The sequence below is a fragment of the Prionailurus bengalensis genome, chromosome D3 (genome assembly GCF_016509475.1).
Source record: "Prionailurus bengalensis isolate Pbe53 chromosome D3, Fcat_Pben_1.1_paternal_pri, whole genome shotgun sequence".
NCBI lineage: Eukaryota > Metazoa > Chordata > Mammalia > Carnivora > Felidae > Prionailurus > Prionailurus bengalensis.
The window spans coordinates 27553262-27565450 of record NC_057356.1 but is presented as its reverse complement, the minus strand read 5'-3'; the positions used below and the strand labels follow the sequence as shown (position 1 = coordinate 27565450).

The window sequence follows — 12189 nt, the reverse complement described above, 5'->3', positions numbered from 1 at the left end:
TTGGGGGATGGTAGATGCTGTGAGAAAGGTGGAAATTGGTTAAAATTCACTGAAATTTACCAACTTCTTCATCTAGCTGTTCCCTGCAGGCTGCAAGCGGTCTACTAGGCTCCAGAACCAGAAAATAGTTGCCTAAGACAGTTTCATTTAGTTCAATTGTTGTTCATTCAGTGGAGAGATAAATGCCTGGGGCTTTCCACTCCACTGTTGTCACTGCCCGTCCTCAATTCCTTTGCTTTTGAGCCAGAGGCTACAGAGTGAACATTTTTCTGTAAGAGGTGATGAACCCAATGCGTCCTCCTCCTAGCATGAGGTTGGACTGAGTAACCCCAGGGACTGTCCTGGGTGTCTGGGGTCCTGGTGCTAGGCTGGACCCTGTCATTGACCACCACAAGACAATGGCCATCTCATATGTGAGCTTTGCCTGGACCTAGCCTTGACCTTGTCAGCTGTGTTTTGGTTTAGACTCCTCTCTGATATTTCCTGAGTCAGAGCAGGGATGGAGATGCCTGGCATTTGCCATGAATGTTGGGGGAGAGAGCATGGGACCGTTAGACTGTGGGCTAACCTGGAATTTCATGTGCTCAGTTGTGTTGCCAAAAGTCCATATGAGCCTTCTCCATTATCAGGGCAGTGACGGGTGGCACAGCCGGTGGTGCCAAGGTACTCCCCTCTCCCTGCCCCTAATATGAGTGTGTCAGAGAGAGGTCACTAGGCAGGAGCAGATAAAATCAATAAGATTCTACCCAAGATGGGCTGAGCACAGTACTGGCTCCTGGTGGGGGAGGGTTAGGGTCAGTTCTTCCCACCTTCTCCAGCCCTGTGTTTGCTGGCAGCAACACTGACTGGTGCATTGGGTTCATTGATTGGCACATGTACCTGACCACAAGGCAGGACTGTGCCTCCTGCTCAGTTGCACTGTTTCTCCTGACACATAAAGCTGGGGTGGAGGCTGAGTGCTGGGAACCTGGGTGCACTTATGGTACCTGGGTACAGATGCTGTTGGGGGAACACTGCAGCCTGGGAAGTTTGGTGTGCACAACACACAAGAGAATGTGGCCCCAAAGGGGTGTCTTCATGGGAAAGTAGGAGCCCGGATGCTGGGCAAGGGCTGGATGTGGAGCAAGGTGATTCAGGGGTCAGGGCAGGGCCCAGAGGACAGGTCTCAAACCCACAGCCACCTGCCTAGAGACTGAGTTCCCACACCACACATGCTCCTTCTTTCCTTCATTCAATAAAGGCACATTAAAGAGGCAGTGTGGGGGAACATGGCAAGTGGCTGGGACTCAGCAGTCAGGGTCACCAGTGTGAAAATTAATAAAAAGAAGTCATTTATAAATGGAGAATGGAAGCCAGCAGGGGGAGCTCTCATGCCCAAAAGGAGGAGCTGCTCCCTGCCTGTCCATACTACTTTAGCTGCTTTACTACCCTAGCAGGAGAAAGGTTTTTCTCTTCCTCCAGCAACAGGACCGCCAACGAGACTGTCACAACTCAGCCAATGAAGAGCCAGTATACTTCAGACTCCCAGTTTTCTCCAATGGACTTCTTGTTTATAACAGCTCCTCCCCAATTCCCCCCTTCCTCTATAAAAGAGCAGTACTTTCCTTTGTGCTCCAGACTTGCGTATGGTTTTGCAATTCTCTGAGATTCCCGAATAAACCCATTTTTGTTTTAACGGACAGTTTTATTTTTAAGGTTTATTTATTTTTTATTTTAGATAGAGCATGAGCAGGGGAGAGGAGCAGAGGGAGAGGGAGAATGTTAAGCAGGCTCCAAGCTCAGCACGGAGTCTGACATAAGGGCTTGATGCCAAGACCCTGGTATCATGACCTGGGCCTAATTCGAGAGTCTGACACTCAACCGACTGAGCCACCTAGGCGTCCCTATTTTTAAGGTTTAAAACCAGCAACATGTGTAAGAAGAGGGTGTTGTGGCCGAGTCGGTGCCCAGCCAGGGACATGCCTGAGGAGTAGTAGGGAGGTTGATCCTGAGGAGTAGTAGGGAGGCTGGGGTGCAGGGGGAGGGACAGGTGCCTGAGAGCAGAATTCAAGTGGCCTGGAGCTCATGGGGGGGGGGGGGAGGGCTGGTGAAATGACCAGCATGGGTAAGAGAGGTATGGTGGGTGTGGGCAGGGCTGCTGATGGTGGATGAGCCAGACAGCCATGCAGCTTTGCTATGATGGCAATGGGGAGCCCCTGAAGGATTTTCAGGAGGAGGGAAGATCATCTGTGAAAGGAAAAGTAGTCTGGTGACCATGGCCAGCTGCCAACGCTGACCTACTCTTGTGAGTTGTTTTTAAGCTGCTGTAGGAATCCCTGAGTTCCTGCCTCTAGGCCTTGACTCACCTGCCCCTTTTGTCTCTCCCTTTTTTCTCTTCAGCCCCAATGAGAGCAAGAGCTGGTAGAAAAACCATGACTGCCTCAGGAAGTCTCCCTTAGTGTACAGCAGTGGTGATGGTGTCCCTCAGGGAACATTAGTAAGGTCTGGGGGAAGGATGCTACAGGCATTGGGTGGGTAGAGGTCAAGGAGGCTGATAAACATCTTGCAATGCACAGATCCTCCCCACAACAAAGGATTATTCAGCCCTAAATGTCAACAGTGTCAAATAGTTCAGGGAATCCAATGCCGCAAGATGCATGAAGCACCAGGTGAGTGAGGCTGAGAGAGGCTGCCACCCACAGTCAGACCCAGCTGAGGGGGTGCCAGAATGTCCTGATGAGAGGTAGGAGGGGCCAAGGGGTGAGCGAAGGGGAAGAAGGTGCTAAGGCTGGCAGTCAGGGCAGGTCCCTCCCAAGAGAGGATATCTGGGGCTCCGTTGGCAGGCCACCTACAATGTTGGAAGGAAGGGCATTGGAGGCAAAGGGGCAGAGGGTGGGAAGGCTTTTATGAGTGAAGGGAGGCCCAAAAGAGGTAGCAAAGCAGATGGTTTTGCTATCAGCCCCAAGGGCAGCACTGAGGGCCTGAAGGGGTGGCTGGGGGTAGAAACTGTGGGGGCTGCAACGGTTCCAAGAGGAAGCTGGAGGTGCATGCCTGTACATTGGGTGGGCGGTGGGACTGGACGGACGGGAGAGGAACAGAATTGGGCAAGCCCTTAATGGGCCTCCTTTCCCGGCTCACGCCATAGGTCTGGGAAGGAGGCCAGATGGCCTCCTAAACGTCCCTGTACGCACGAGGAACGACACCACATTACAGCCTTAATGGCTTCTACGTCCTCCCGGCCTCAGCTGTGAGTCCGTCCGTGAGGCTCAACGACCACGCAGGAGCCCAGGTATGCAGGTGTGTGATGGCGCCGACGCGCGGGCTCCGGACCCACAGGGCCAGCATGTGGACCGGGGAAACTCAGGCAGAAATCGCACACTTGGTTGCGGACCCAGTCCCTGGAGGCGCGGAGTCTCTTAGGGGAAAGATGAAGCTGGGAATAGGCATCCAAGAAGGCAGGGTCTTCTTTGAGGGTGTGGCCACAGGCTGAGAAGGAGGGTTTCAAGCGCGTTTGGCGCCATTGGGTGACCGAGGCGGCCGCAGAACGTACCGGATGTGGGAACTCTCAAGGGTCTGGCCTCCTAGGGGAGAGGGCGCGGCGCGGAGTCCTGGGCGGGCTTTCCCTAGCAAGGTGGCTCAGATCCTAGGCCGGGGCGGGGCCTCCCAAGGGGAGGGCGCCACTCAGGGCCTCCCGACGTGGGGGTGTGGCTCAAGGGCGGGAGGCGGGGACCCCCAGGAGAGGGCGCGGCTCAGGGTGCGGAGCGGGGTTTCTAGGGCGGAAGGCGCGGGTCCTGGAGCGGGGCGGGACGGAACAGGACTTCACAAGAAGCCCACGCGGCACAAGGCGTGGTGCGGAACCTCCTGGCAAGGGGGCGTGGCTCAGGGCGCTGGGTGGGTGGGGGTCTATCGGAGAGGGCGGTGGCTCAGCATCAGGCGCGCATCCTAAGGCAGGGCGGGCGGGGCCTCCCGAAGAGAAAGCGCGGGTCCTGGGCGGGGCCTTTAGAAGAGAGCGCGGCTGAGCTCGGGGCGAGGCGGGGCCGGCCGCGCGTACTTAAGCAGTCTTGGCGCTTGCGGACGCCCCGCCATGGCTCTGAGGTGCATCGTTTCTGTGCTGCGCTTCGGCACTCTCCGCGTCGCCCCACTGTCCACGGCGCCCGTGGCTCGCGAGCAGTCCGCGGCTGGCGAGCAGTCCGCCGCAGGCCGGGAGGCCACTCCAGAATGCCGGGCGGCCGAAGGTGCGCGACCGCCGTTGCCCGTCGTGGACTTCGGCAACACTCAGGAGGCGTACCGCAGCCGGCGCAGCTGGGAGCTGGCGCGCAGCCTGCTGGTGTTGCGCTTGTGCGCCTCACCTGCGCTGCTGGCGCACCACGAGCAGGTGCGCGGGTGGGCATGTGGGTGGGTAGGTGCGCAGCGGAGCGCGCCGGATCCTCTGCGTGTTCCGGGAGCCGTTATGGAGTTTCACTGTAAAGCGGGGGAGCGCCTTGAGCATTGCCTGTAGCCGGGAAGTCAGGAAGGGGAGGTGTTTCCTGCATTGTCTTTTGAGCTTCGTGAATTTTCCTAATGCCAGTTACTACCAACTAAAAACAAAGACCAGTTTCTGAATTTTTAAGCTATATGCTCCTTGTGGTGATGCAAAGTTGTCACCTGAAAATTGAGTGTTTTAAATGTTGCCTAAAAGGAAGTCTTGGTGGTATTGAAGGGTCTTGGTTTCTCAGAAACTGTGACTCAGGAACTCGCCAGACACAGCCACTCCGAACAGTGTTGAGGGAAAATGGGAAGCCCCTTGAACTACAGCTTTTATTACTTCAATATAGTAACTTGTGAAAAGTGTGTGGGCTTTGGGGAAGTAAAAAGCAGAACGCCGTCTTAGCCACTGTCAATCTGGGTGTATGGAGATGACAGTTATTTCAGGGTGATCCTGGAAACAGTTTGCAAAGGTGCATGTTGGTGCTAAGTGTCTGGAAGGCTCTTTATACAGGTGGTGTTGATTTCTCAAGCGAGGCTGTGCTGAGGGTATCATAACTGCCTCCCTTGGTCCCTGAAGGAGGCGGAAGGGGAAGAACTGGAGTTATGGAGGCTTCTGGAAGTCATCTGTGTTTGCAGTAGATGTGGATGTCCTGAGGCAAATTTGTGGCTGTGGAGAGCCCAGGCCAACTGGAGAGGAGGGCAGAAAGGAACACTTGGGGTTCAAGGAGCCTGGTGAGGGGTGGAGGTGTTGAGGACCCTTTGAGGAGCACCAGCGTCTGAAGGGCAGAAAGGAGCAGCAAGTTCTGGAGGTGCAGGGGTCAGGAGGGAGGAGGCAGCTGGGGCGGGGGTGGTGGGTGGGAACGACTAGGGGAGAAAGTGGCTGGCCATGAAGTCTCCGTGGAGGACAAGGACAGGGACCTGGCTCCTGCTGTTGGGGCATCATGGGACTGCTGGGTGGGACTGGGATGCATGGGGCAGAAGTGGTGCAGGAGCTGTGCCTGCTGCCATGTGACTGGAAGGGAGGGAGTGAAGGCTGGAGCCATCTAGGCCATATTTCTCTGAGCTTTCTTCCTTTGGATCAAAGCCAGAGAGAAGCCAGCACAGCTGAAGACCGTGGGGGTGCTGTGGGTGACCACTGTCCAAGTGCCAGAAAGTGCTGGAGTGCAAGGACCACTGTAGGTACCTGGAGGTGTGGGGAGGCTTATCCCAGGCTCCCCTCCTGTCCCACCTGTGTCCTGGGGGTGCCTTCAGGGAGCCCACTAACGGCACTCTGTCTGCCCCCTGTGGGACCTGTTCCACCACAACATTGCTAGAGGTCACACTGGTGCCGTGGCCTCGGTGCCTGGTGCTGGAGGAAATGGGGCAGAGACCAGGCTGCAGGGTTGTAGGCTGCTCTTCAGAACCAGCATTTACCTTGTCCTCTGGCCTGCAGTGAAAATTCTTCCTGCTGAGCAGTGTGGGTCTGTGTGGCACCTTCGGTGGGGCGGGGTGGGGGATCATCAAATCCGTTCCCAGGGAGTATCAGCCTGCAGGAGCTCAGTTGGAGATGCTGCATTGGTTTGGCACCCAGTTTGTCCCTTCCTTGCCAGAAGACAAGAGTTTAGAAAACCCAAATCTTCCATGACAAAGGCTTCTGTACTTGGGTATAAGCCAGTGCAGAAGAGGGTAACAGAAAGGGAAGGAGACAGGATGGATGGTGATGGTGGCCTTTGTGGGACAGAGAACTGGCTTTACCCCTTCTTGATCTGCACACATCTGTTTGAGTCTTTTACAGTGAAAGCGAGTATATGTGTTCCTGGTGTGAGTTTCTAAACCCATGAAGGATGCCCCTACCTGGAGAGGAGGGGACGCCACCCTCATCTCAGGCTGTGCCATCCAGGGATGCACCTGATGCCAGGATGGTTTTAAAGGGGCGGCTTTGCTCTGGAGATAGCTTTAAAACTGCCAGCCCTGTCCCATGTGGTTCCATAACCTTCTGTGATAGGCTGGCCTCCCCTTTGGCAGAGTGAGAGGGTAAGTGACCGGCTCAGTGACCTGGATGGCCTTCCCTGTCATTCCCTCTGAGCCCTGCCTACACCTGAGGAGCTCGTCAGTGCGAAGTGCAGGGTGTGCGGGAGGTTATCAGCCCAGGGCCCCCCCCCCCCCCCCCAGCCAAATTCCAGCATCTGCCTTGCTCCTGCTTCTTCTATTAGCATTGGCTGTGGCTGCTTTTGTGCTTCGTCAGCAGAGCTGAATAGTTATGACTGAGACTGTGTGGCCCACACAGCCTATGTTATTTACCATGTGGCCCTGTACAGGAAAGTTTGCTGGGCCAAGAGTAGAAGACTGGCCCATTTCTGCACATGGTGGTTTCTGACAGTTCTCAGAGCTGATATGTACAATGTCGGGGTTTCCCAGAGCCAGATAATGATTTTGGGGTGTCAGATTCTGCCCCACCTGCCACTAGGGTGATTTTTGATATAATCAAGACCTGGCTTTTCCACTGGCGAGGCTGCTCTGGCCGATGGACTCCCTGACCACTGGCCCAGGCTGTATGGTGCCGAGACACCCTGTCCTATTCTCCCGAGTTGGCGCTGTAATTTTTTCTCATCCTCTTTATAAAAACAATGAGATGCAGGACACCTGGGTGGCTCAGTCGGTTGAGAGTGTCTGCCTCTTGATTTTGGCTCAGGTCATGATCCCAGGGTCGTGAGATGGAGCCCCACATTGCCCAGCACGGATCCTGCTTAAGATCCATTTTCTCTCTCTCTCTCTCTGCCCTGTTCCCCTTTTTTTCTCTCTCTGTATCTCTTTCTAAAAAAAAACCAGACAAAATCCTAATGAGATGCAATAAAATCAGACACGACTGTAGAGAGGACGCAGCAAGGCAGAGGTGATGGCCTGGAAACCCTTGTCCTTGGGACGCCCTGTGGTGCCCTCAGGTGTGGTCCTGAGGCATCTCCACCAAATGCCCACCTGTGATTCAGGGTGTGTCTGACTTTGGGCCAATGTGAGGCTGCTCAGGACTGGTTTGGGGATGAAGGTGTTTGATTTACTCATACTTCTGCTTAAACTAGAGATTGTTCCTTGAAGCCCTGAATCAAGAGATGTTCCTCACAAAAGGGGTTCTGTTATCCATTGGGTTTGACAGACCTCAGGCTTTTTCTGTCTTGGAGATAAGTGGAGGGGGATAGTGGACACATAGGAATTCCCAGACAGGTGGCAGACATGCCCTCCAAGCAGCCATCCCTTCCAGGCTCAGGGGCCTCCACTGTCCTCACTCCTTCCTGCCCTGGCTGTTCTTACTGCAGGAACTCCGTTCCACCTCCATGCCTTGGCAAGCCCCCCTCTCTGGGTCTAAGTTAGCAAACATTTCCCACCCGTGCTCTGGCAGTCACTCCCTCACCCCCTGTTCTGAATCACACCGTGGAGGTGCCTCGCTCCATCGAGGTCTCTTCCCGACTTGATGTGAGCTCCTTCTCTCTTTTGTTTAGCCTGGAATTGTACTGGGCACAAAGCAGTGACTCAGGACTTTGTTTAAAGGATGGCAGAAATTGAGGATATGGTGAAATATGATTAGAGGAGCTGAGTGCTTTATGGGCAACTGTCTTCTTCAGGGGCATGTCCACTCTAGCTGTGGGTCTGCTGTGGCCCTGGATGACTGTGTACTTCGTAGAAGGCCACCTGGCTTATTATTTGCCTGATGTTTGCTCCAGTTGAAGTCGGACTCCTTCTGAATTTAGCATGTGTTCATCTGCTCAGTAACTACTAGAGGGCCGGCCCCTTGCCAGACACTGTTTTGGGGACTGGGAATAAGCAGTGAAAAAAATATTAAAAAATCTGGGTGCTTGCCTGCTAGAAAGTTGCACCGAATCCTCCTACCTGGCATAACCCACTGAGGTATGAAAACAGAGGATGTTACGAACACACCCACTGCTATTCCCAGAGAGACCTGCTATTCATTTCTTTATCCACCAAATGATAGTCTGGCACTGCTATGTGCCGCTTGGGTCACCCGTGAGTGTGCAGGGCAGAGAAGTGTGAGTGGCCGTGGGGGTGGCACTGGGACCTCTGCCCTGCATGATGAGTAGATTGACAGTAGCTACAAGTGGAGAGACAAGCTGCTTCCGGTGGTGTCCACCGTTACATCAAGGCACGGAGTTGTGTTTGACTTTGGGAGATGTGTGTCAAGGCTTTATGGTTGGAGCAAAGTAGGTGGGGAAGCAGGGGTGTCCTGCTGGGATGGGGGAGGCTAGGCAGCCAGGACAGCCCTTTCCCTCTACCTTTCAGCTGCTCCATCTCACCAGGAGACTTCTGGGGCAAAGGCTGTTTGACAAGCTGATGAAGATGACCTTCTATGGGCAGTTTGTGGCTGGTGAGGACCAGGAGTCCATCCGGCCCCTGATCCAGCACAACAGGGCCTTTGGCGTGGGCTCCATCCTGGACTACGGGGTGGAGGAGGATCTGAGCCCCCAGGAGGCGGAGCACAAGGAGATGGAGTAAGGCCTGCCTGGGCATTGGGTTGTAACCCCAAAGCATCCTGGGGCCACCTGGGGCTGGGCTGGGAGGAGGTCCCTAAGGATAGGAGGGCTTGGTCAGTCTGCTTACCAGTGGCCCTCCTGTGTTCCGCCTGGGGTTCTTGTATTTTTTGCTCTGTGAGGATGACAGCTCGGGGCTTTCACAAAAGGTCTTGCGTGCACAAGCCTAGAGGAGGGGCAGGGATAGGGGTTGGCAAACCATGACCCACAGCCCAGTGTGGCTGGCCTGCCTGGTTTTGTGTGATTTGCAAAGTGAGATTGGTTGTTGCTTTTTTAAATGGTTGAAAGAAAACAAGAATACTATTTTGTGACAATTAAAAAAAAATTTTTTTTTAATGTTTATTTTTGAGAGAGACAGAGACAGAATGCGAGTGGGTTAGGGGCAGAGAGAGAGGGAGACACAGAATCTGAAGCAGGCTCCAGGCTTCAAGCTGTCAGCACAGAGCCTGACGCGGGGCTTGAATTCATGAGCTGTGAGATCATGACCTGAGCAGAAGTCAGATAGTCAACTGACTGAGCCACCCAGGCGCCCCTATTTTGTGACACTTTAAAGGTATGTGAAATTCGGGGTGCCTGGGTGGCTCAGTCGATTAAGCGTCCAGCTTCGGCTCAGGTCATGATCTCACAGTTCATGAGTTAAAGCCCCGTGGCAGGCTCTGTGCTGACAGCTCAGAGCCTGGAGCTGCTTTGGATTCTGTGTCTTCCTCTCTCTCTGTTCCTTCCTACTCATGCTCTGTCTCTCTCTCTTTCTCTCTCTGTTTCTCTCAAAAATAAACATTTGAAAACAAAGTATATGAAATTCAAATCACTTTTGACCTAGAGGAACAGAGTTGAGTAGCTGTGACAGATGCCATATGGCCCACAAGGCTGAAGATAGAAGCTACCTGACCGTTTACAAAAACCGTTTTCTGACCCTGATGTAGGAGGTGCTCCGGCTTTCTGTTCTACTAAAGCATTTCTTCTGAGGCATTGCTAATCTGTTGGACAGGTACCACTGCCCAACCCTTGCCTAGCTCTTGGGAGGATTTTCTAATTAGCAGGTGGGCCCTGCCTGGTAAGTATGGAGCCTGTCAAGCCTGGTGCCTACCCAGGGGTCCAAGAAGGGAATGTGCAGCCAGGAGCAGTGTGACAGGCTGGCCTGGGGTCTCCTCCTGAGATCACCAACTTGCTGTAGGACCTGTTCTCTGGGCAGTGGGTATAGGGACAGATGGGTACCTCCCTGACCTACATTTCTGGGCCACAGAAAAAAATTAGAGGACAAGGTCACCCTCTGCTTCTGGGAGAGGTGGCCTCACAGTAGATCCCGGCAAGACCAGCCCTTTCTGTGCAAAATGCCTGGTTCCTCTGCTGATACATGCACCCCTCCATGCCAGGCCCTTGCTTGCATTTGGGACCCTTAGTTCTGATAGCAACTGTGCCCAACCACGTGAGGCTCGAGACAGGCCTGCTGAGTAACCTGCCCTGTCGCATGCTGGGGTGTTTGCTCTGGCATGGGGACAGGAGGGGAGGGGAGGGAAAGGCATCACATGAGGCTCCTGCCCTGGGAACGGAATGTCCAAGCCAAGCAGCAACAGCAGCAGAGGATTGGCCTGGGGAGCCCAGCCCCTGTCTAGCCATTTGCTGTCTTAAAGGCAGGGTTCTCCAGTTTGGCACCCCTCTGTGTGTTCCTCACTGTGGCCTGGGGCTGCAGCCTTCAGTGAGGCTGCCTGTTGAATAACTAAGGGACTCTGTGTTCCCGCTGTGTCTAAGTTGAGGGCAGAGTGATTTCACAATAGGATTTTCTCCCTCTGGTGTGAAAAGACTTCTTTCCTAGGGTGATCTGGCTGGCTTCCTTCCTGTCCTGCAGGGGGAGCATCGGGATGTGGGCTGGCCTTGCCCTGTCCTGGAGCCAAGGAACCTGTGCCCCTGGGCCATGCTGCTGTTGATACCCATCATGATGTAGCAGCCCTGCTTGGTGGGCTTTGGGATGTGAGTGGTGGTCCCTCCCATCCTAACATGGTGCCCACCATCTGATGCCAGTGGCAGGCGTCCACTCATGCCCAGGTCTGCTGCCAGGCATGTGCCTTTGGAGAGGCCTGGACCAGGGTGACAGAACCAGGCTTGTGGGTGCTGGTTGAACATCTATACTGTCAAGTTGCCTGCCTGGCTTCCTGGGTGTTTAGTCAAGAGTGACTCCTACCATACAGCCTTCATCCATGCAGCCCCCCATGCAGAGAACTACTTCTGTGTCCCGGTGGGGCCCAGAGGTCTGTTTTGCTAATCCTGTCACGAGGCACATAGACCCTGCTCTGGGGAGTGATATAGAGGCCACTACCCCAAATTAAGGCCACAGGGGTTGGAGTAGGAAGGGTACAGGTGGTGCTGGGCCTGCTGTGGGCATAACCATGTGAGGCACAGAAAGGATAGAAATGTCTGAATGCACAGGAGGCCCAGCAGGCCTCCTGAAGTTCTGAGGAGGGGATCCTGGAAGGGATTCCTGGGCAGGAAGCAGGAGGTAGGAGGCTACAGGTGGCAGAGGGAGAGAGTAGCCACATATGGCGGGGGCGGGACGGTGTTTCTCAGAACACCTGGTAGAAGGCAGGAGCCCCATAGGGTCTCCCCAGTAAGCTGAGAGCTGTGGGGATAGGGAAAGTGTACCTCCTGATGATTGACTATGACGAGGACATCTGGGGATAGTGTGGATGGCAGATGTGTCTGTCTTGCCTGTGCAGGCACAGGACTGGCTGGCGGTGGAGCCCCAAGGTGGGGGCAGCTCTGTAGGACTGGTGTGCGCAGAACACTCAGGTGCTGCCTGGAGCCAGGGTCTGAGGGGCTAGGGATGTGGATGTACAGGCAGGAATGAGCTCCACTGGGCTTGTCTGTGCTTCACTCCTTCCTGCTACCTTATTCCCCTCACTTTCTGCTTTTTTCTAAAAGGTGTCCAGTCAACACATCACCCAGTGTAGTGAGCTGAGCTTGGAGGTGGCCAAGAGATGGTCAGGGCCTCCCTACTGCCTCTTCAACCCCCTGGGCCACTTGTATTCATCTTCTTCTCCCCTCTGCCCCTTGGCGCATTCTCTTCCCTCCTTCACATCCTGGGCCATGCATGTATGCATACGTGTGTGTGCGCGGGCTTGCACTGGGCGGTCTCTTCCGTTCCCTGCCAGTCACGTGACCCTCCTCCCTTCCACTGCACCTGGCAGCTGCCATCTTTGTCTTCTCGTGACCCACCCACCAGGTCTGGTTG

At 54.7% G+C, this 12189-nt stretch overlaps 1 protein-coding gene across 11 annotated transcripts in view; it reads left to right on the top strand.

The window, feature by feature from the left end:
- The first annotated feature begins 3718 nt into the window (after nucleotides 1–3718).
- LOC122471010 (proline dehydrogenase 1, mitochondrial) overlaps nucleotides 3719–12189 on the top strand; it is a 73312-nt gene continuing 64841 nt past the window's right edge. For 5 of the 11 annotated variants that reach the window (XR_006294065.1, XR_006294066.1, XR_006294064.1 and 2 more), the window contains exons 1-2: nucleotides 3917–4354; nucleotides 8716–8924. Coding sequence is in view for 6 of the 11 variants with exons in the window: in XM_043559332.1 (XP_043415267.1) it covers nucleotides 4064–4354; nucleotides 8716–8924 (500 nt within the window). In the remaining 5 variants the exon portion in view is untranslated. Of the gene's footprint in view, nucleotides 4355–8715; nucleotides 8925–12189 lie in introns of all 11 variants that reach the window. The other 6 variants (XM_043559334.1, XM_043559331.1, XM_043559332.1 and 3 more) reach the window with 5 other exon arrangements.